The sequence below is a fragment of the Oncorhynchus mykiss genome, chromosome 11 (assembly GCF_057628025.1).
Source record: "Oncorhynchus mykiss isolate SJ-2025 chromosome 11, ASM5762802v1, whole genome shotgun sequence".
NCBI classification, from domain to species: Eukaryota; Metazoa; Chordata; class Actinopteri; order Salmoniformes; family Salmonidae; genus Oncorhynchus; species Oncorhynchus mykiss.
In genome coordinates, this window is record NC_143032.1 from 41,080,001 (window position 1) to 41,103,951 (window position 23,951).

General features: G+C 43.0%; 2 protein-coding genes and 1 pseudogene across 2 annotated transcripts in view; 2 read left to right on the forward strand and 1 right to left on the reverse strand.

Moving 5' to 3' along the window:
• hhla1 (HHLA1 neighbor of OC90) overlaps positions 1-10,994 on the forward strand; it is a 78,321-nt gene extending 67,327 nt beyond the window's left edge. The window contains exon 13 of the mRNA XM_090190098.1: positions 10,797-10,994. Coding sequence (XP_090046224.1) covers positions 10,797-10,879 — 83 coding nt within the window. The 3' untranslated portion in view covers positions 10,880-10,994. The remainder of the gene's footprint in view (positions 1-10,796) is intronic.
• Positions 362-4,415, forward strand: LOC149979582 (general transcription factor II-I repeat domain-containing protein 2A-like; annotated as a pseudogene).
• A 3,954-nt stretch (positions 10,995-14,948) lies between the features above and the next one.
• LOC101268920 (SMAD family member 4) lies at positions 14,949-23,439 on the reverse strand. Its single transcript, XM_090190097.1, has 11 exons — positions 21,434-23,439; positions 19,864-20,347; positions 19,362-19,536; positions 19,248-19,277; positions 18,916-19,131; positions 18,433-18,540; positions 18,235-18,285; positions 17,945-18,128; positions 17,555-17,801; positions 16,215-16,353; positions 14,949-15,872 (listed from the first exon to the last, which is right to left on the reverse strand). Exons 2-11 carry the CDS (start codon positions 20,101-20,103, stop codon positions 15,661-15,663), a joined length of 1,602 nt encoding a protein of 533 aa, XP_090046223.1. The 5' UTR covers positions 20,104-20,347; positions 21,434-23,439; the 3' UTR covers positions 14,949-15,660.
• Between the last annotated feature and the right edge of the window lie 512 nt (positions 23,440-23,951).

Here is a 23,951-nt window from a genome sequence, read left to right on the forward strand (position 1 = left end):
TTAACAAAAAATGTGTGGAGTGGTTGAAAAACAAGTTTTAATGACTTTTAAATGTAAACTTCCGACTTCAACTGTAAGTGCCTACATACAATACAATACAATACTATGGAAACTGCAAAACTAAAAAAAGATCTAGAAGTGCTAAGTTCCGTGAACTTACTAAAACGAGAAATGATATCACACAGTTTATGGGGGATAATGGAAATGTTGAATTAGTTGACATAAAGATGTAAACTGATTTCTCAAAGTTGGTTTCTCAATGGTTCATAAAGGCTTTGTTACCTGCTGACATAGGCAGAAAAGGATCAATGGTATGGCGGAAAGCAGCAACACTGGATAATTTTGCAGCCACAGTAGACACATGGAAGAAGCACATCAATGCTCAGCGGCTAACAAAACTGATGAGGAGGTCCAGCCAAGGGTCAGCATCTCAAATATCTCATCAAGACATGGAAATGGATCACAACACAACAGGCGCTCAGGACAATCCACCACATCTTCTATCAGGCTCAATTTGAAAGCTGAAAAGGCAGCCTTACTTGTTCAAGTTGAAGCACTGAAAAGGAAACCATCATTGGAGGAACAGGAGGCTCAACCCAAAGCACAAAAGGAATAATTAAGGATTGAAGCTGAAATATTGTCTAACAGTACTAAGTTGGATGTATTCCATGAGTATGAAGCTACCCAAGGAATGGGAAACAAATCAGATGATGGAATGAATGCAATGGGAATGCCTGAGGACACCTCAGGGAAGGTTGCTCTATGAAAAGAGGTGCCCACCACTCAGGTTGTCACAGGTCTCCATAGCAAACAATCATACACCATGGCTGACGTGGGATTCCCATTGTTCACCACATCTGTGCATACTTCACAGGGCCCGGGTCAAAGTAGTATGTTGCAACAAAGTGCTACCTCCACATACCGCTCTGTTCATCGTAGGTCAACCAACACACAGGCAGATCCTGCTGTAAGACCAAAAGATAGACAGCTGCAACTTCCAACTAGGGGAGGAAGGCCTATCAACCCAGATCAACATTACACTACACCAAAATGCTATCACTGAAATGCTGGTAAAGCAGCAAAGGTTGTGCTCATTACCACCTTCCAGTGTTTAAGGGTGACCCACTAGACTACAGGTTCTTTGTGCGGGCCTTTGAACATGCTATTGAAGACAGTACCAAGAACAGTAAAGACAGGCTGTACTTTTTGGGGCAACCCAGAGATCTAGTCAGCAGTTGCCAACATATGGAGGCTGACACAGGTTATGCAGACGCCAAAAGGCTTCTGAAAAAACACTTTAGAGATGCGTATAGAATCGCCACAGCTTACATTGAGAAGGCTCTAAGCTGGCCGCCAATCAGGATTGAAGATTCCAAATCCCTACAAGCTTTTGCAGTTTTTCTCAATGGATGCTGTAACACTATGGATAATGTTCAATATATATGGAGGAAAATGGACAGCCCATAAAATTTGAGAGCCATGGTGTCACAGTTGCTGTATATAAGTTGAAAGAAAAATGGAGAGGGTAGGCTTATGACCTAGAAGAGAGAAATGGAAGAAGAGCCAGTTTTGCTGATCTGGTTATCTTTGTTGATAACCAAGCCAGGATAGCATCACATCCTGTGTTTGGAAACCTGAGGAAAACCCCCACCTCAGCAATGGCCAAGTGTTCTGAAAGAGAGGAAAAGTGGTTTTGGTTTTACCACCAGCGTCACACTAGCTGTGAAAACAGTGAAGAGCTGCGTTGGCAATCCGTCTTGTGTGCCACTCAGGCAGTGTCCATTCTGTCAAAGAGATCACAGTCTAGGCATATGCACAGAACTGAACAAGATGCCACACCAAGAGAAGTTGTCCTTTTTGAAGACCAAAGGAGTCTACTTTGGTTGTCAGACCCCTAGACACATGAGCAAAGGATGCACACAAAGACTTATCTGGAATCTGTGTTCACGTAAACATCCTGCCATGTTGCACATCAATCAATAAGTCCATAGGCTACCCTGGGGTGGCAGGGTAGCCTAGTGGTTAGAGCGTTGGACTAGTAACCGAAAGGTTGCAAGTTCAAATCCCCGAGCTGATAGGTACAAATCTGTCGTTCTGCCCCTGGACAGGCAGTTAACCCACTGTTCCTAGGCCGTCATTGAAAATAAGAATTTGTTCTTAACTGGCTTGCATAGTTAAATAAAGGGGGAAAAAATAGCATTCATTATTACAGGAAAATAAACTTACAACTAGACAATTATTTACAAGCTAATTATATAAAATAGCTTATGAGTGTGAAAATATAAAATATATTTAGAATTGTTTAAACACTTTTTTTGGTTACTACATTTCCATATATGTTATTTCATAGTTTTGTGTGTACCTAATTTAGTATACATCATCATGAAAATAATTACATATGTATCCATAATTATGCATTTCTATGTAGTACAAATCAGGGACACATGAACAAATTATTTTGCCGTAACTCTGTAACCGAGTGTAAATCCACTTCAGTAACCAAAATAGATTTTTTCAAAGTCAAGGTGTCATGTGGGAGATCTAGCCATAATGTGGACACAGTGGAAGGATAAGACACATATTTTAATACCTTTGTAGATGCATAGGGGAGACTGGGGTTGGTTGTCACACTTTTTAATAATTAGTGTACCAGACCAAATCTGAACCAATCATAGACGCCTATGTTTCAAAAGTGACTATGCATAGATAATGAACAGCGAGTAGCAGCAATGTAAAAAAAAGAGAGAAAAAAAAAGAGGGGGGGGGGGGGTCAATGTAAATAGTCCATTTGGTTAATTCTTCATCAGTCTTATAGCTTGGGGACAGATGCTGTTAAGGGGCCTTTTGGACCTAGACTTGGTGCTACGGTTCCGCTTGCTGTGCTGTAGCAGAGAGAACAGTCTATAACTGGAGTCTTTGACAATTTTTGGAGCCTTCCCCTGACACCGTCTAGTATATAATTCCTGGATGGCAGTGTTGTGGAAATTCTTACACAGGGACACTCAAAGACTATCTTAAATGAATCATTGTTTATTTGTCAGCTCACTGGAGAGGTTCCAACAAACTTAATGCACCATATGTGAACTTCGGTCTGTCAGAAGCTCTGCTTGCTTAAATACAGCTATACACAGATAATTTTGGGCGTACTGCCAAATTGCAGCTAGTGATAAGTGAGGATTCGTTCAATCAGTCACTTGCGTGAACACAGAAATTGGTTTATAGAACATCACATGAATGGAAGACAGAAATTAGTTATAAGAAAAAGCACATGCATAAAATTTCCATCACAGCAGTAAGCTTGGACCCAGTGATGTACTGGGCTGTGCGCACTACCCTTACTGCCAGATGCCGAGCAGTTGCCATACCAGAAGGTGATGCAACAGGTCAAGATGTTCTTGATGGTGCAGCCGTATAACTTTTTGAGGATCTGGAGACCCATGCCTGTTATCCAGTGTGACCACTGATAGGTGCCCAAACTTTCAGGAGAGAACATTGGCCTTTTGAAAAAGCTACAAGACCAAGTAGCTGAGCTGAACTCAGATCAGAAAATAATTTTCCTGCATTGCATTATTCATCAGGAGGTGCTCTGTAAATATGTTCTGAAAATAAGCCATGTTGTGGATACAGTCAATAAAGTGGTACACTTCATAAGAGCAAAATCTTTAAACTACAGGCAGTTTGTCTCACTGTTGGAAGAGACCGAGTCAGGTCATGCAGATCTCCCCTACCACACAAACGTGAGATGGCTGAGTTTGGGGAAGGTGCTTAAAATGGAGTGAGACTTGAAGTTGGAAATTGCTGAGTTTTTGCAAATGAAAGGAAAATATGTGGAATTCCCTCAACTGCAAGATAGAGAATGGTTGGCTGATTTTGCCTTCACCGTGGACATCATGGCCCTAAATTCCAAACTACAAGGGAAGGGCCTTTTTGCACATCAAATGTACAGCCATGTCAAAGCCTTCAATTGAAAATGACTCCTCCTGACCCGTCAAGTAGAAGCCAACAATCTCACCCTCCTTCCGACGCTACTAGTCTGTTCCCTATCAGATGACCAGCGGGAGTAGTATATATCGCTGCTGTGTGCTTTGAACGGTGAGTTTTCTCGTCGTTTTGAGGATTTCAAAGTGTTGGAAATTGACATACTGTTGGTTTCCTCTCCTTTCACCTTCAATGTGGATAATGCTCCAACTGACCTGCAACTTGAGCTTATCGTTCTTCAGTCTGACGCAGTGATTGGAGAACTATTCAAAACAACGTCACTGACAAGGTTCTATGCATCTCTCGATGAACAAAACTTTCCAAAGATTAGGAGTCATGCTCATAAGCTGTTTGTACTGTTTGGGTCAACCTAGGTATGTGAACAGACATTTTCAGTAAAGAAATATAACAAGTCAAGGCACAGATCCTCTCTTACTGACTCTCAACTCTCAGCATTTCTGCGCATAGTGACGTCAGATAATATACCTGACTTCACTGCTCTAGTCTGCTCTAGTCAATGCCCATCAGAGACTGTGTTTTTGTGCATACCCATTAACAAGAGTTCTGTCCGTGGTGCTGAATTCACAGTGTACTTTTCTCTATGTGTAATACATTGCATGTTTAATAATGAAAATACCTACCAAATAGAGAACATGGATGTGGTTTCTTTCTGTGCATGTTAAAAAAGTAAAATAAGTAGCATATCTATATGTGATTTACAGTAGATACACTGCTCAAAAAAATAAAGGGAACACTTAAACAACACAATGTAACTCCAAGTCAATCACACTTCTGTGAAATTAAACTGTCCACTTAGGAAGCAACACTGATTGACAATAAATGTCACATGCTGTTGTGCAAATGGAATAGACAACAGGTGGAAATTATAGGCAATTAGAAAGACACCCCCAATAAAGGAGTGGTTCTGCAGGTGGGGACCACAGACCACTTCTCAGTTCCTATGCTTCCTGGCTGATGTTTTGGTCACTTTTGAATGCTGGCGGTGCTTTCACTCTAGTGGTAGCATGAGACGGAGTCTACAATCCACACAAGTGGCTCAGGTAGTGCAGCTCATCCAGGATGGCTCATCAATGCGAGCTGTGGCAAGAAGGTTTGCTGTGTCTGTCAGCGTAGTGTCCAGAGCATGGAGGTGCTACCAGGAGACAGGTCAGTACATCAGGAGATGTGGAGGAGGCCGTAGGAGGGCAACAACCCAGCAGCAGGACCTTCCGCCTTTGTGCAAGGAGGAGCACTGCCAGAGCCCTGCAAAATGACCTCCAGCAGGCCACAAATGTGCATATGTCTGCTCAAACGGTCAGAAACAGACTCCATGAGGGTGGTATGAGGGCCCGACGTCCACAGGTGGGGGTTGTGCTTACAGCCCAACACCGTGCAGGACGTTTGGCATTTGCCAGAGAACACCAAGATTGGCAAATTCGCCACTGGCGCCCTGTGCTCTTCACAGATTAAAGCAGGTTCACACTGAGCACATTTGACAGACGTGACAGAGTCTGGAGACGCTGTGGAGAACGTTCTGCTGCCTGCAACATCCTCCAGCATGACCGGTTTGGCGGTGGGGCAGTCATGGTGTGGGGTGGCATCTCTTTGGTGGGCCGCACAGCCCTCCATGTGCTCGCCAGAGGTAGCCTGACTGCCATTAGGTACCGAGATGAGATCCTGAGACCCCTTGTGAGACCATATGCTGGTGCGGTTGGCCCTGGGTTCCTCCTAATGCAAGACAATGCTAGACCTCATGTGGCTGGAGTGTGTCAGCAGTTCCTGCAAGAGGAAGGCATTGATGCTATGGACTGGCCCGCCCGTTCCCCAGACCTGAATCCAATTGAGCACATCTGGGACATCATGTCTCACTCCATCCACCACAGACTGTCCAGGAGTTGGCGGATGCTTTAGTCCAGGTCTGGGAGGAGATTCCTCAGGAGACCATCCGCCACCCCATCGGGAGCATGCCCAGGCGTTGTAGGGAGGTCATACAGGCACGTGGAGGCCACACACACTACTGAGCCTCTTTTTGACTTGTTTTAAGGACATTACATCAAAGTTGGACCAGCCGGTAGTGTGGTTTTCCACTTTAATTTTGAGTGTGAATGCAAATCCAGACCTCCATGGGTTGATAAATTTGATTTCCATTGATAATTTTTGTGTGATTTTGTTGTCAGCACATTCGACTATGTAAAGAAAAAAGTATTTAATAAGAATATTTCATTCATTCAGATCTAGGATGTGTTATTTTAGTGTTCCCTTTATTTTTTTGAGCAGTGTATATCTGTCAACACAATCATACACATGTGGTATAATCCTGTAATGTGATTCTGGCGAAGGCAAAAATATATTCTAATGTGGCTCTCCATGGAAAATATTTGCCCAGGCCTGCTATAGGCTGTCTCATCATTGTCAGTGATTAGGCCTACCACTGTTGTGTCGCCAGCAAACTTAATATTGGAGTCATGCTTGGCCATGCAGTCTTGGGTGAACAGGGAGTACAGAAGAGGACTAAGCACGTACCCCTGAGGGGCCTCGGTGTTGAGGATCACTGTGGCAGATGTGGTGTAACCTGCCCATACAAACAGTGCTAATTAAGATGCGTGTTACCACATGGGAACCTAGGAACTCAAACAGCACTGTTATGGGATCGGTGTCCCTTCCACGGGACAGTTGAGCTAACGTATGCTAATGAGATTAGCATGAGTTTGTAAGTGACAAGAAAATTTCCCAGGACATAGACATATCTGATATTGGCAGAAAGCTTAAATTCTTGTTAATCGAACTGCTCTGTCCAATTTACAGTAGCTTTTACAGTGAAAGAATAACATGTGATTGTTTGAGGAGAGTGCACAATTTTGAACATGAAAAGTTATTGATAAACAAATTAGGCACATTTGGGCAGTCTTGGTACAACATCTTGAACATAAATACAATGTTTCATTGGATCAGTCTAAAATGTTGTAAATACACTGCTGCCATTTGTCACCAAAATCTCAATTGCACCTGGGTTGGAATAATACATTATGGCCTTTCTCTTGCATTTCAAAGATGAGGGTACAAAAAAAAAAAAAAAAAATGGTATTATCTTTTTCCAGATGTCTTGTGTTATATTCTCCTACATTCCTTTCACATTTCCATAAACTTCAAAGTGTTTCCTTTCAAATGGTACTAAGAATATGCATATCCTTGCTGAGCTGAGCTGAGCAGGCAGTTAGATTTGGGAATGTCATTTTAGGCAAAAATGTAAAAAAAGGGGCGGATCCTTAAGAGGATTAAAACCCCTTCCTTCATGATCAATATACACTGCTCAAAAAAATAAAGGGAACACTTAAACAACACAATGTAACTCCAAGTCAATCACACTTCTGTGAAATCAAACTGTCCACTTAGGAAGCAACACTGATTGACAATAAATTTCACATGCTGTTGTGCAAATGGAATAGACAACAGGTGGAAATTATAGGCAATTAGAAAGACACCCCCAATAAAGGAGTGGTTCTGCAGGTGGGGACCACAGACCACTTCTCAGTTCCTATGCTTCCTGGCTGATGTTTTGGTCACTTTTGAATGCTGGCGGTGCTTTCACTCTAGTGGTAGCATGAGACGCAGTCTACAATCCACACAAGTGGCTCAGGTAGTGCAGCTCATCCAGGATGGCACATCAATGCGAGCTGTGGCAAGAAGGTTTGCTGTGTCTGTCAGCGTAGTGTCCAGAGCATGGAGGTGCTACCAGGAGACAGGTCAGTACATCAGGAGATGTGGAGGAGGCCGTAGGAGGGCAACAACCCAGCAGCAGGACCTTCCGCCTTTGTGCAAGGAGGAGCACTGCCAGAGCCCTGCAAAATGACCTCCAGCAGGCCACAAATGTGCATATGTCTGCTCAAACGGTCAGAAACAGACTCCATGAGGGTGGTATGAGGGCCCGACGTCCACAGGTGGGGGTTGTGCTTACAGCCCAACACCGTGCAGGACGTTTGGCATTTGCCAGAGAACACCAAGATTGGCAAATTCGCCACTGGCGCCCTGTGCTCTTCACAGATTAAAGCAGGTTCACACTGAGCACATTTGACAGACGTGACAGAGTCTGGAGACGCTGTGGAGAACGTTCTGCTGCCTGCAACATCCTCCAGCATGACCGGTTTGGCGGTGGGGCAGTCATGGTGTGGGGTGGCATCTCTTTGGTGGGCCGCACAGCCCTCCATGTGCTCGCCAGAGGTAGCCTGACTGCCATTAGGTACCGAGATGAGATCCTGAGACCCCTTGTGAGACCATATGCTGGTGCGGTTGGCCCTGGGTTCCTCCTAATGCAAGACAATGCTAGACCTCATGTGGCTGGAGTGTGTCAGCAGTTCCTGCAAGAGGAAGGCATTGATGCTATGGACTGGCCCGCCCGTTCCCCAGACCTGAATCCAATTGAGCACATCTGGGACATCATGTCTCACTCCATCCACCACAGACTGTCCAGGAGTTGGCGGATGCTTTAGTCCAGGTCTGGGAGGAGATTCCTCAGGAGACCATCCGCCACCCCATCGGGAGCATGCCCAGGCGTTGTAGGGAGGTCATACAGGCACGTGGAGGCCACACACACTACTGAGCCTCTTTTTGACTTGTTTTAAGGACATTACATCAAAGTTGGACCAGCCGGTAGTGTGGTTTTCCACTTTAATTTTGAGTGTGAATGCAAATCCAGACCTCCATGGGTTGATAAATTTGATTTCCATTGATCATTTTTGTGTGATTTTGTTGTCAGCACATTCAACTATGTAAAGAAAAAAGTATTTAATAAGAATATTTCATTCATTCAGATCTAGGATGTGTTATTTTAGTGTTCCCTTTATTTTTTTGAGCAGTGTATATCTGTCAACACAATCATACACATGTGGTATAATCCTGTAATGTGATTCTGGCGAAGGCAAAAATATATTCTAATGTGGCTCTCCATGGAAAATATTTGCCCAGGCCTGCTATAGGCTGTCTCATCATTGTCAGTGATTAGGCCTACCACTGTTGTGTCGCCAGCAAACTTAATATTGGAGTCATGCTTGGCCATGCAGTCTTGGGTGAACAGGGAGTACAGAAGAGGACTAAGCACGTACCCCTGAGGGGCCTCGGTGTTGAGGATCACTGTGGCAGATGTGGTGTAACCTGCCCATACAAACAGTGCTAATTAAGATGCGTGTTACCACATGGGAACCTAGGAACTCAAACAGCACTGTTATGGGATCGGTGTCCCTTCCACGGGACAGTTGAGCTAACGTATGCTAATGAGATTAGCATGAGTTTGTAAGTGACAAGAAAATTTCCCAGGACATAGACATATCTGATATTGGCAGAAAGCTTAAATTCTTGTTAATCTAACTGCTCTGTCCAATTTACAGTAGCTTTTACAGTGAAATAATAACATGTGATTGTTTGAGGAGAGTGCACAATTTTGAACATGAAAAGTTATTAATAAACAAATTAGGCACATTTGGGCAGTCTTGGTACAACATCTTGAACATAAATACAATGTTTCATTGGATCAGTCTAAAATGTTGTAAATACACTGCTGCCATTTGTCACCAAAATCTCAATTGCACCTGGGTTGGAATAATACATTATGGCCTTTCTCTTGCATTTCAAAGATGAGGGTACAAAAAAAACCAAAAAAAATGGTATTATCTTTTTCCAGATGTCTTGTGTTATATTCTCCTACATTCCTTTCACATTTCCATAAACTTCAAAGTGTTTCCTTTCAAATGGTACTAAGAATATGCATATCCTTGCTGAGCTGAGCTGAGCAGGCAGTTAGATTTGGGAATGTCATTTTAGGCAAAAATGTAAAAAAAGGGGCGGATCCTTAAGAGGATTAAAACCCCTTCCTTCATGATCAATATACACTGCTCAAAAAAATAAAGGGAACACTTAAACAACACAATGTAACTCCAAGTCAATCACACTTCTGTGAAATCAAACTGTCCACTTAGGAAGCAACACTGATTGACAATAAATTTCACATGCTGTTGTGCAAATGGAATAGACAACAGGTGGAAATTATAGGCAATTATAGCAAGACACCCCCAAAAAAGGAGTGGTTCTGCAGGTGGTGACCAAACACCACTTCTCAGTTCCTATGCTTCCTGGCTGATGTTTTGGTCACTTTTGAATGCTGGCGGTGCTTTCACTCTAGTGGTAGCATGAGACGGAGTTAGGAGCATGCCCAGGCATTGTAGGGAGTTCATACAGGCACGTGGAGGCCACACACACTACTGAGCCTCATTTTGACTTGATCTAAGGACATTACATCAAAGATGGATCGGCCTGTAGTGTGGTTTTCCACTTTAATTTTGAGTGTGACTCCAAATCCAGACCTCCATGGGTTGATAAATTTGATTTCCATTGATAATGTTTGTGTGATTTTGTTGTCAGCACATTCAACTATGTAATGAAAAAAGTATTTAATAAGAATATTTCATTCATTCAGATCTAGGATGTGTTATTTTAGTGTTCCCTTTATTTTTTTGAGCAGTGTATTTTCTGAATATAACATTTTATACCATTTCAATAAAAGAAAGGCCCAAACATCAATGTCACTGAAATACTGACCCAATACTGAAATGGAATTTATTTCTAAGCCTCTAATTCTGACATTCAGTAATGCTTGAAGAGGAATAAAAAAGGTGCCAGAACTGATTTACAGTACAAATGTTCATATTTTAGAGCAAACTATTCTATGAGTTGATTTTCTTTTTTTCTTCTTTCAAAATGAGTTATTAGTTAGCTATACATGGTATGAACATGTTGCTGTCTTTTGTTTCTCTCTCCCTTTTGCATAGATCTAAAACAGAGGTGCCTTGCAAGAATGTGCAACAAACTCTGGCCAGAGTGGAAAAGAGACAGAGAGAGCGGGATATACTGAAGTTGGAGAGGAGATTACACAGGAAGAACCACTGAAGTATGCACATTCTGATGTAACTTTAAGAGCACAGTGTTTTTTTCTGAATCCAAAAAATTGAAAATATTTTCTTTCGAACCACATCTGTTTGGGAGTCAGTGGATTTGTCAGTTCTTCCTGTTGTCACTTGTACATCCCACCTGAAGCAAAATACCCAGTGGGCACACTTTACAACCAACTGATCACTGTTACAAGCAGGTAAAGATGTCTTTCTCATGATGAGATCAAGACATTGTGGGGATTCCATCATATTTTCATTTGGTCAGATAACCAGGTTACAACAAGATAAAGATACATGTTTCTGGTTGCTAAACAGCGATACAAAAACGTTCTAATACAACTAGTATTCAACTTGACCATGATTTCATAAAAGACGTCATAATGATGTTGTTGCAACCAGTTTTGCCCGCTGGGTATAATTAATAACAACACCATAGATACTGCAGGCATTTCAAGACGTTCTACTCTTTCCCATCTACATGAGAGTGCTTATATGGCTCTAGGCAGTGGCATTATGCACCAATTGTTTTAAGAGGTCACTAATGGTATCAATTCTGTATTTGTATTGTATAGTTTTATAATAAATATTGATCAAATTGTAGGGGAACGAGCGCCCTCGGTTTCAATAGGTGTGGCACATCTTGGCTCTATGGCCCATTACTTAACACTTAATTTTGAAAAACATTTGGGCTATTGGGCAACCTTTCAACTAATAATCAAATAAATCAGTTTGATGACAAATAACATTTGGCATGGAAACTTGGCAGATAATAGACATGTTGAGATGCTCTCAAATGTCTTGACTTCATTTAATAATAATAATAATAATAATAATAATAATATGTGCCATGTAGCAGACACTTTTTTTCCAAACTTACAGTAATGAATGCATACATTTTACATATGGGTGGTCCTGGAAATCAAACCCAATATTCTGGCATTGCAAGTGCAATGTTCTACCAACTGAGCTACAGAGGACCACTTTTCAGTCTAACGGTATCCCTTGGATATTACAGGCAATTTCTTCATAAGTGGTTCAAATCAAATCAAAGTTTATTTGTCACGTGCGCCGAAATCAACAGGTGTATGCCTTACAGTGAAATTCTTACTTACAAGCCCTAACCAACAAGGTGGTACCGGTACAGAGTTAATGTGCGGGGGGGGGGGGGGGGGGGGGGGGGGGGGTTAGTTGGGCTAATTAAGGTAATTTGTACATGTAGGTATAGTTAGTGACTACGCATAGATGGTAAACAGAGAGTAGCAGCAGCATAAAAGAGGGGTTGTTGGGGGGTGACGGGTGACGGGACACAATGCAAATAGTCCGGTTAGCCATTTAATTACCTGTTCAGGAGTCTTATGGCTTGGGGGTAAAAGCTGTTGAGAAGCCTTTTGGCCCTAGACTTGGCGCTCCGGTACCGCTTGCCATGCGGTAGCAGAGAGAACAGTCTATTTGTATTTATTATGGATCCCCATTAGCTGCTGCCAAAGCAGCATTTCAAAGATGATGGTACAAAAATAATACAAAAGACCGGTTGGTTTTTTCTTTGTATCGTTTCCCAGATCTACTGTATTATATTCTCCTATATTCCTTTCACATTTCCACAAACATCAAAGTTTGTCCTTTCAAATGGTACTAAGAATATGCATATCCTTGCTTCAAGGTCTGAGCTACAGGCAGTTAGATTTTGGAATGTCATTTTAGGCGAATATTGAAAAAAGGGGCGGATCCGTAAGATGTTAAAACCCCTTCCTTCATGATCACCAAAGCCCCATATACTACCCACCACTGCGACCTGTTTGCTCTCGTTGGCTGGCCCTCGCTTCATATTCATCGCCACTGGCTCCATGTCATCTATAAAGCCCCGCCTTATCTCAGCTCACTGGTCACTATAGCAGCACCCACCCGTAGCACCCACTCCAGCAGGTATATTTCACTGGTCACCCCCAAAGCCAATTCCTTTTTTGGCCGCCTTTCCTTCCAGTTCTCTGCTGCCAATGATTGGAACGAATTGCAAAAATCACTGAAGCTGGTGACTCATGTCTCCCTCTCTAACTTTAAGCACCAGCTGTCAGAGCAGCTCACAGATAGGTGCACTTGATTCAAAAGTCCTGCGCACCAGGTAAGCAAAGTGTTCCCATGAGACAAACACTGCCTACTCTGCAGACTGACGAATCTGTGACTAAATCGAGTGCACCTACTGCGCTGCCCATTCAGATAGCTCAAGGTGGCTACAGAGCTTCCATGACCCTGGCCACAGCCAAGTTTAATAGGCTACTAGCCTACGTAAGATTTAATCACTTTTAAAACCATGAACACAGAGAGACTGTCAACGAATACAGCAAAGAGCTGCTGTTTTTATGAGTGAGTTCATGTTTAAGTTTATATTCAGCACTGTCACTGTTTTTATTCAACACTTACAAAATGCACTTCTCCGTATTTCGCTCGTGCTGCAGCTGCAACGAATGAGTAGCCAAGCATCGATAGCCCTGCGTCTTATTATTATTAGCAGCTCGTGTCGATTTTAATTTGAAGGAATTTTACTTTCTCTGGTCATAGGAACAACATGAATTTGTGAATGAGGCAGATGCGATGCGACTCGAGTTTCGCCATCAGGTGGAAGACTGTGTCCCCTCTCTGGTCAGTCTCACTGGAGGAAAGGGAGGGAGCGAGAGGCAGTTGGGAAAAATCGTTCAGTACGGTCATCCAACTCCGAATTCCAAGTCGGAAACTTGGGCATCTTTCTAGAGCTCCGACTTTTCGACCTGAAGATCACTGACGTTGTGATTTGACCTCGACCATCAGATGCAGGTTCCATCAGTCCAGTAAAATAAAAAAGCCAATTATTTCAATTCATGCTCCACAGTGCCTCACAAGTGCTAAACCAACTGATCTATTTTGTTAACAAAGCTTGAGTTTTGAAATATAATATGGTCTGATTAACAATATTGGCAGGCCAATCATATAGCCAGTATGCTGTGATAATATATTAGGCTTACTGCCCAAACCTCATTCCTACAAAACTGTTTGTGTGAGGTTAATGTGAAAAGAAAATCTGAGCAGTAGATCTCAGCTTGCCGCCCTACACAATCCTCTCTGAGCTCTACAATTCCTTTGACCTCATGGCTTGGTTTTTGCACTGACATGCACTGTCAACTGTGGGACCTTATATAGGCAGGTGTGTGCCTTTCAAACTTCAAGGATGATCAATGGGGTGGCAGGGTAGCCTAGTGGTTAGAGCGTTGGACTAGTGACCGGAAGTATGCAAGTTCAAACCCCCGAGCTGACAAGGTACAAATCTGTCGTTCTGCCCCTGAACAGGCAATTAACCCACTGTTCCTAGGCCGTCATTGAAAATAAGAATTTGTTCTTAACTGACTTGCCTGGTAAAATAAAAACAGAAATAAGATGCATCTGAGCTCAATTTCTAGTCTCATAGCAAAGGGTCTGAATACTTATGTGAATGTATTTTGGTTTTTTGATACAATTGGTATAATGTGTTTTTTGCTTTGGTGATTGCTGATTTTTTTTATTTTATCCATTTTAGAATAAGGCTGTAATGTAACAAAATGTGGGAAAAGTCAAGGGGTCTGAATACTTTATGAAAGCACTGTATAAATGTAGAAGAAAACCTGTAAAAACAAAAAAAGATGTCTTCTCCGAGGGGGGGTTTATAAAAAAATCCATTTAAAAAAAGGTCTCAGAAGTGGAAGATGGTTCCCATTAAGATTAGTTTTCGAACAGCTGAAATAATATTTATGGTCATGGAAATTAGATTTCAGAGCGGTTTAGATGGTACAATGATTATCTAAACTATACTAGCTTATCTTGTCACAAACTGACATTAGGTTAACTATTGAGTTTTACTATAAATTACATACTGCAATTCACAAAGATAGTTTAACACTTGTTGAAATTCTTTCAGTAACTTATCTTGTCTCTCTCTTCTCTGAACACCTATGGACCCAGAACTTAATTGAGCGTGTTGTTCATTTTAGAGACCTATTTTGTAATTTGACAAAAGTGCTCAACACATTTGTTTAATTTGGCATTTAACCTTTAATTTATATATTTTTTTAAATGGGCTATTTACTTCGTTTTTCTGTTTTAATAAAATATAATCTGAAGAACAAACAATTGTGGCAATTCATATCTTGCAGTAAAATACTTTAAACTCAAGAGAAAGCAGGTTAAATGTTGAGAGGTTTTATGTTCTTACTTAGAAAATAGTCCTGATCATATGATCGATATCCTAAACAACTAACAATACTTAAATTCAGTCATTTAAATTATAAACACTTTTCCAATCTGGGAGGTAACCTCAAAGTATGCAATAATTTTGCTGTGTATTTTGTATGAAATCAAGGCATTAGAATGTATCAGAGACCACCAAAATAGAGCTTGTTCTGCAAAATAAAATCCAGGGGAGCCTGGCTGGCTACTTTTTCTATTTGGCTGAATACTCCATGTGCTTGTGGAAAACACTGCATAGGTTACCCAGATGGGATCACTGGTGAAGGGCACCAGGGCGATTGAGAAGAGTAGCCCCCTTTCTTCATCAGAGCCTCTGTCCTGACCTGGACGTACTTGACAATATGAAGGCAAAAAGAAGAGGAACGACCTATAGAGAGAAACAAGTATTTGTTTACTTGTATAGCTAAACAGGGCGTCTCTCCTGTCCCCTACCCCGCCTTATTCCAAGTTCTCTCATACTGAAGTGTCACAGGGGAGGGGTCAGTCTGGTGGTTCAGTCCAAGGGTTGGGGGTCAGCGATGGGCATGGTGTGCAGCACCTCGTCCAGTAGCTGGAGGGCGCGGTGTAGGTGGATCTCAATCCAGCAGGGGGTCTCCTTGATACTCGTCCGGGGGTAATCGGGACCCCAGCCCTTGACAAAGCTCATGCGCAGGATGCACAGTCTCCTCAGGTCGTCCACACCAATGCCGGCTGCTGCCGAAAGGCCTGGGTGAGGAGAGAGTGAGCCCGAGTTGGGTTCCATTACATTAATATACCTCCCCTCCTCCCTCCGTCTCAACAGTATACATCCACACTGATGAGGTATCTGAACTACAGAACTGGTATGGATTCCTACGGATCGTCAATGACTGACCGATGCTGCATTTTGATGTGATAATTCGTAAATTACTTTAGAATGGGCTATGTGAGCATTGTATATATCTATTAGAAAAGTGGTGTGAGTGATGTAACAGGTTTGAAGTTGTGTGCGAGTCAATAGCAGCCAAGTGTTCTGTCTGTGGGAGTATGTGCGTGTTGCTCAAAGGAGGGAAGTGTTGTGCTGCTTACTGATGGCGGGAGCGATGCCTCCCACGGAGCCCGGCCCAGAAATGTTCCCAGCAATAGAGGCAGCCTGAGCTGCGGCTGCCGCCTGCGCCGTCGCTGCCTGCTGCTGCATTTGCCTGTGGCACTGATGCAGGTCAAACACCTGGGAAGGGGAACAAACAAAAACCAACATATATATATATAGTGTATGTGGACACCCCTTCAAATTAGTGAATTAGACTACTTCAGCCACACCCGTGGCTGACAGGTGTAGAAAATCAAGAACACAGCCATACAATCACCATAGACAAACATTGCCACCTTTCCAACAAGTCAGTTCGTCAAATTTCTGCCATGGTAGAGCTGCCCCATTAACTGGGAATACTGTTATTGTGAAGTGGAAACATCTCGGAACCACAACCGCTCAGCCGTAGAAGTGGTAGGCCACACAAGCTCAATGAATGTGGCCGCTGAGTGCTGAAGCGCATAGCGTGTAAAAATCGTCTGTCCTCGGTTTCAACAAGTTTCAACCGAGTTTCAAACTGCCTCTGGAAGCAATATCAGCACTATAACTGTTAGTCGGGAGCTTCATGAAATGGGTTTCCATGGCTGAGAAGTCGCACACAATGCTAGGATCACCATGCGCGATGCAGTGGTGTAAAGCTCGCTGCCATTGGACTCAGAAGCAATGAAAATGCTTTCTCTGGAGTGATGAATTATGTTTCACCATCTGGGAGTCCGACGGATGAATATGGGTTTGGTGGATGCCAGGAGAACGCTACCTGCCCCAATGCATAGTGGCAACTGTAAAGTTTGGTGGAGGATGAATAATGGTATGGGGCTGGTTTTCATGGTTCGACCTAGGCCCCTTAGTTCCAGTGAAGGGAAATCTTAACACTACAGCATACAATAACATTCTAGAATATTCTGTGCTTCAACTTTCTGGCAACAGTTTGGGGAAGGCCTTTCCTGTTTCAGCATGACAATGCCCACGTGCACAAAGCGAGGTCCATACAGAAATGGTTTGTTGAGATCGGTGTGGAAGAACTTGACTGGCCTGCAGAGCCCTGACCTCAACCCCATCTAACACCTTTGGGATGAATTGGAACGCCGACTGCAAGCCAGGCATAATCACCCAACATCAGTGCCTGACCTCACTAATGCTCTTGTGACTGAATTGAAGGAAGCGCAGCAATGTTCCAACATTAGTGGAAAGCCTTCCCAGAAAAGTGGAGGCTGTTATAGCAGCAAAGGGGGGCCAACTCCATATTAATACCAATGATTTTGGAATGAGATAATCGAGCAGGTGTCCACATACTTTTGGTCATGTAGTGTACATTTACTACCAGCGACATGCAATTCACAGCTTGGACACCAGGGGGTGGATAACAACACAATGAACACATTGGTAAAGCTAAGCAAACAGAGGAGTTGGGACCTCCCTTGATGTAGGCGCTGGGGTAGATCTTGTGCACGGCGTCGCCGGGGGCACGGCCGGCTTCCCTGTCCAGGTAGTAGCTCTGCACAAACACTGCGTGGTCGCTATGGCAACGAACCCACACATCCCCTTCACCTTTGCACTCCAGCTGGATTCCCTTCCCGATGTGGAGCCTTGAAGTGAAAAAAAAACAGCAGTTATTATCAGTGGGGTGACCAAATACTCTTCTGGCAATGTCATGAATTCACCTCCATTCAGAGCTAGAAGCTCATCATAGTTAAACGGTAAGGGGGGGTAGTAGGCTGGGACGCCGTACCTGGCTCTTTCAATGGCCTCTGTCCGGTGCACGTTGCTCAGCTGGCCCAGACAGAAGCGGTCTCCACCCGAAGGGTCCACGTAGCCATCCACGGTCACGACAGGGCAAGTGGAGGGCACCTTGAAGGTCTCGCCCACCTGCACGTCCATCTCAAAGTAAGCGGTGGAGCACCAGTAATCGGGCGCTGCAACAGACCACAGCAACAACACCCCAAACTCAGTCCTCTCCAGACCCACTTATGGCACTCTTAACATCTTGTCGGGTGAATATAGGTGTTGTACTTCACTTACCTGGATGGTTGGATATGGGGGGCTGGAAGCCATGCTCGTTGTGCACAGGCCCTACGAAGGTGACATGAAAGCAGCAATGTTAAATCTTGGAACGTAACTCCTTCAACCCAGTTCTGAGTTGCGGGCATTATATGTTCTAAAAGTGAAATGCATGTTCTACTACTACAGAGAGTAATCTTGATGGTGGCATGGACTCACAGTAGTGCCCTGGATGAGGCATGGGTGGGTGGTGTTGCAGGTGCCCATTCTGATGGTGAGGCATGTTGGGCATGAAGCTGCTGTTTCTCGTCCAGGTGGAGGTGGCATCTGTAAGGGCACAGGTGGATTCTTCCAGATGAGAATTGTAGGGAGAGCCACACTTCGACACTGTCCATACAGCTAGTAAATAAGCTGCGATACATTTCAAAGAGGGTCTGGGAAAGTCGGGGTGTAAATAATAGCCAACTAGCGGGAAAAGAGAAAGTGACCACAGGTGGGCAACAAAATGAGTTTGACATTACTGTGAGATGACTAATTTAGGGGTGTTGTCCTCTTCTGTCAACAAGCCACAAGTAGATAAGCTGTAGCCAAATATACCACCCAAACCTTGCCTATGACCTCTAATGATTTGGGTGAGGAGGATACAAAGAGCCATAAAATTAGGGGAGATAAAGTAGATAGGGTGGTGGAGTAGGCCCTCACTTCCAGATCCAACAGAGATGCTGGGGAAGGCGGAGGTGGTGCAGGCATCAGCGAGGGGCAGCAGGCCAGCGGTGCTGAAGGGCTCCGAGGGGGGCCCAACTCGGCTGGAGGGAGGATGCTGGATGGTTTGGAGGGAGTGACCCCCGTCCATGGGGGGCAGCTGGGGCTGGCCGTCAAAGTCGTACTCATCTTTAACCATCAGTCCCAGGCTGGTAGCTGAGAGCACATAGAGAGCAGCAGTCATGATACAAGTCAACAACAAACAAAACATACATTAACAGAAGATAATTCCGTTAAAAAAGTATACAACTATCAAAACGGAGGTAACTTACCTGTGCTGGTAAGAGTCAAGCTTGATAGGTCTGTGAAATAAAATGAAAAAGATCACTCAAAAGAGTTAAACAGTAATAAAAATAAACTAACCCCAGAGGCATCAGTGCACTCACCAATACCCGGAGACACCACCCGGTCATAGTGGTAGGGGTTCACGCAGACGTTGTCACACTTCAGGTCAAACGCAAACTGGCAGTATTTGACATGCTTCAGTTCATTTTTATGCAGATCGGGCCATCTCCACAACCGAGTGTAGATCACGTGGGGGAACCCTTTACGCCCTGCTACCTGAGAACATAAAATTAAACCCATTGATTTAACTAAATAAATACTTTCTTCTTCACCCAAAAGTGCTAACAGGTCTCATACCCTATACTTTTCACCTTTACAAGATCCCCACTCATAATGCCATCTCATCTCACCATTTTAACCTTTGCCGCTTATCCCAGGGGTGTATTCACTAGGTTCACTAAGAACCAAAGAAGCAAACGGGACTAACTTGAACAATGACAAAGGATCGTTTTGGTTGCAAAACATTTTCTGTTACTACATGTTTTGCTTCGGTGTGCACTAGTAAATACACCCTTGATCCCCAGATAGTGGTGTACTCCCTACCTGCAGGCGGCCATCCAGAGTCCGCTGGATGGTGACACACTTGCTGGGGTGAGCTCCATTGGTGGTGATGGCTGTGATAAGGGAGTCCAGTTCATCCTTCTTCTCCTTCAGCTTTTTCACTAGACTTTCTATTGCTCGCTTGGCAAAGGTCTCACTCTCTGCCCCTTGCCTATGACACATCAAGCTGTGTACAATGCTCAGGCAAGCGTCGTTACTCGTAGGCATGTTGGTGATAGACATCCTGAGGACCACTAGAGTATACTACTCCGTATAGGCAATAAATAAATTTCTCCAAACTATAAATGTTGCTGTTTTGTCTTGTTTATAGTGTGGAGCAACGCATAAGAAAGATTTCGATATGAGAGGGTGTTTGTTTCCTCTCCAGTCACTGTCACTCTGGTTGTCCAGTTGTCCAAGTCATCCCAGAACAAAATTAAATGGATAGTCACACTTGCTGTGCCCCCAAAACCCACCGCTTCAAGGGCTAGGATTAAGGGAAAAAGAGGACAAGAGTGGGTTATTATGGCACTGTACATACACTGAACAAAAAATATAAACGCAACATGAAACCAACACTTTACATGAAAAAAAAGATCCCAGAAATGTTCCATATGCACAAAAAGCTTATTTCTCTCAAATTTTGAACACAAATTTGGTTACATCCCTGTTAGTGAGCTTTTCTCCTTTGCCAAGATAATCCAGCCACCTAACAGGTGTGGCATATCAAGTGCTGGGGACAATAAAAGGCCAGTCTAAAATGTGAAGTTTTGTGACAACACAATGCCACAGATCTCTCCAATTGAGGGAGCGCGCAATTGGCATGCTGAATTCAGGAATGTCCACCAGAGCTGTTGCCAGAGAATTTAATGTTAATTTCTCTACCATATGCCACCTACAACATCTTTTTAGAGAATTTGGCAGTACATCCAATAGGCCTCACAACCGCAGACCACGTGTAACCTCGCCAGCCCATGACCCCCAAGTCCGGCTTCTTCACATGCGGGATTGTCTGAGACCAGCCACCCGGACAGCTGATGAAACTGTGGGTTTGCACAACTTGGGAATTTCTGCACAAACTGTCAGAAATCTCAGGGAAGCTCATCTGTGTGCTCAGTGTCCTCACCAGGGGCTTGACCTAACTGCAGTTTGGCGTCGTAACTTACTTCAGTGGGCAAACACTTTAGATGGCCACTGGCACCCTGGTGAAGTGTGTTCTTGACAGATTAATCCCGGCTTCAACTGTACCGAGCAAATGGCAGGCAGCGTGTATCGAGTCATGTGGGCGAGCGGTTTGCTGATGCCAACGTTGTGAATAAGAGTGCCCCATGGTGGTGGGGTTATGGTATTGGCAGGCATAAGCTAAGGACAATGAATACAATTGCATATTAATTGATTGCAATTTGAATGCACATAGATAGTGCCGAGATCCTGAGGCCCATTGTCATGCCATTCATCCGCCGCTATCACCTCATGTTTCGGCATGATAATGCACGGCCCCATGTCACAAGGATCTGTACACAATTCCTAGAAGCTGAAAATGTCCCAGTTCTTCCATTGCCTGCATACTCACCAGACATATAACTCATTGAGCATGTTTGGGATGGTCTGGACTGACGTGTACAATAGTGTGTTCCAGTTCCCGCCAATATCCAGCAACTTCGAGCTTCCATTAAAGATACTGACTTTTTTTTTAAAGGTATTTGTGACCAACATATCTGTATTCCCAGGGCCTAATGAATTTATTTCAATTGACTGATTTTCTTATATGAACTGTAACTCAGTAACATATTTTAAATTCTTGCATGTTGCATTTAGATTTTTGTTCAGTGTATTTGACCAATATCGCATAAGAAAAAAGAACCCCACACACCGCTCTCGATAGGTAAAGCTTATTAAAGAGCAGTGATACTATCGGACTCGAGGGCCTTCCTTAGAGCTTTTGTGAGTTTAAAATGTGCACCCTTATGTAGACATAGCTCCACACACATCTGTTCCAATGCATCGAATGAGGTTCGAGTCGAGGGGGAAAAAAGTGCTACCAAATATAACAATGTGCATTTCATATATATTCTAATAAAAGGTGTGTACATAAAACGTATTAAACACGTCTGTAAAACCACAATGAGGACATCTCAAGAAACACATCAGAGTAATCAGAAATGGGGGCATTAATTCATGTTCACATTTACAACATAACATACATAGGCATTTCATCACTAAGATCTTTAGGAAATGATGTTTGGAGGGTGAAAATCCCAAAACATTATCCTTTGCTCAGATTATTATTTATATCACCTCCTCTTGTCTGATATGTCAACTTTCTCTATGCCACAAAATCTAAAAAGGTAGAAATGTAATGTCTTTGGTCATTAAAATGTACTGTACAGTGAAATATAAGTATGCCCCCAATTCAACCCTTACAAAAGAGATGGCAGTTTTGAAACTGCGGTAAAAATGCAGTAACAGCAGTCGACAGTGGTATTTTGGAAGCAGTAATTGCAGTTATACTGAACTGTAACTGCAGTTACACATATTTATATTTATGATGCAGTATTTGCAACATACTCGGAGTATACTCATACTCTAAGTGCAATCTTTTTTGTAAGGGAATTCTGATGTCTAATATAGCCACAGTGTGATTTCAACATTCGTTTTTCTAAGTCAAATTATGTAATTATCTTTTGTTCAATTTATATGGCAACATTCCAAACTTGTTTAACATTATCTAGATCAAATGTGCAACGATTCCACTATTTGTATCCACTTGCATCACCTTCAAATGGAGGGAACGTATTTTGAAGGCAACCACAAATTCCAGTGACTAATCCTTATTGTGTCTAGCATCACATAGGTCAAAACTACTATTGTGGCCGACTTGGGTCAAATCACGTCTAACATTACAGCTAAATTAGCGGACTAAACTCCACGGTGAAGGATGCTTCTGATCAACTGCCACGGAGTGGAGTTTAGTCAGCTATTTCAACAGTAGCTAGTTACGGTAACTAAAGTAACCCAATGCACAATAATAAAACATTATCTGGTAGTCGGTCACAAGATGCTATTGTTGCTACAACCAGTTAGCTAACGTGCTGGCTTTGGCTTCTCAAAACGAAGATGTCAACAGAAATTAGCTGTTATTCTCAGTCCAAATGTTCACATGGTCTTGATAACATAGCTAACGTTAGCTAACTATCCACTGTTATTTTGCCTGATATTAATCAAAAGCAGTTTAAGCCCGTCGATTAAGCTATTTCGCTGGCTAGCTGGTAGGCAGGCTGCACTAGCTTCCCAAACTACGCTAGCCTCCCGTCTCGGCCTCATTCACATACCCTGCAAACGCGGTATTTCTGCTCTTGCATTTGCGCTCGAATTGTGCTGATCGTCCGTGCTTCTTTGTTCGATCATTTAAAATAACATAAGGAAATCATTTGAATTTCAAAATAAACGTAGATAAACATCAGATAAATTGGATAACAAAACACGGATTTGTATCAGCGCTTCTCGTTCCCAGCAATTTCCTCCAACATGGCGCTTTTGCGCATGGGCAACATTATGTAATATAGCACTCACAACAGTGAACAGCCAGGGGAAGATAAAAATGATGGTTAGGGAGAAATCAACCTTACGGACACTAGGTGTCGACATATACCCACAGATCAAATAGACTTTCAACAGTACTTGATAGAGCTTGCTGCACTGATGGAAAATATAACTATTTAACATGATTTGCATATTATCTGGGACATTTTGGATCTTTTAGACACATTAATACGTCTATGCCCCCCCTCTCCTCTTTTTCACCGCTGCCACTCTCTGTTGGTTTCATCTATGCATAGTCAATTTAATAACTCTACCTACATCTACAATTGAAGTGATACGTTTTCATACACTTTGGTTGGAGTCATTAAAACTCGTTTTTCAACCATTCCACAAATGTCTTATTGACAAAATGTAGTTTTGGAAAGTCGGTTAGGACATCTACTTTGTGCAAGACACAAGCAATGTTTCCAATAATTGTTTACAGACAGATTATTTCACTTATAATTAATTCACTGTTTCACAATTGCAGTGAGTCAGAAGTTTACATA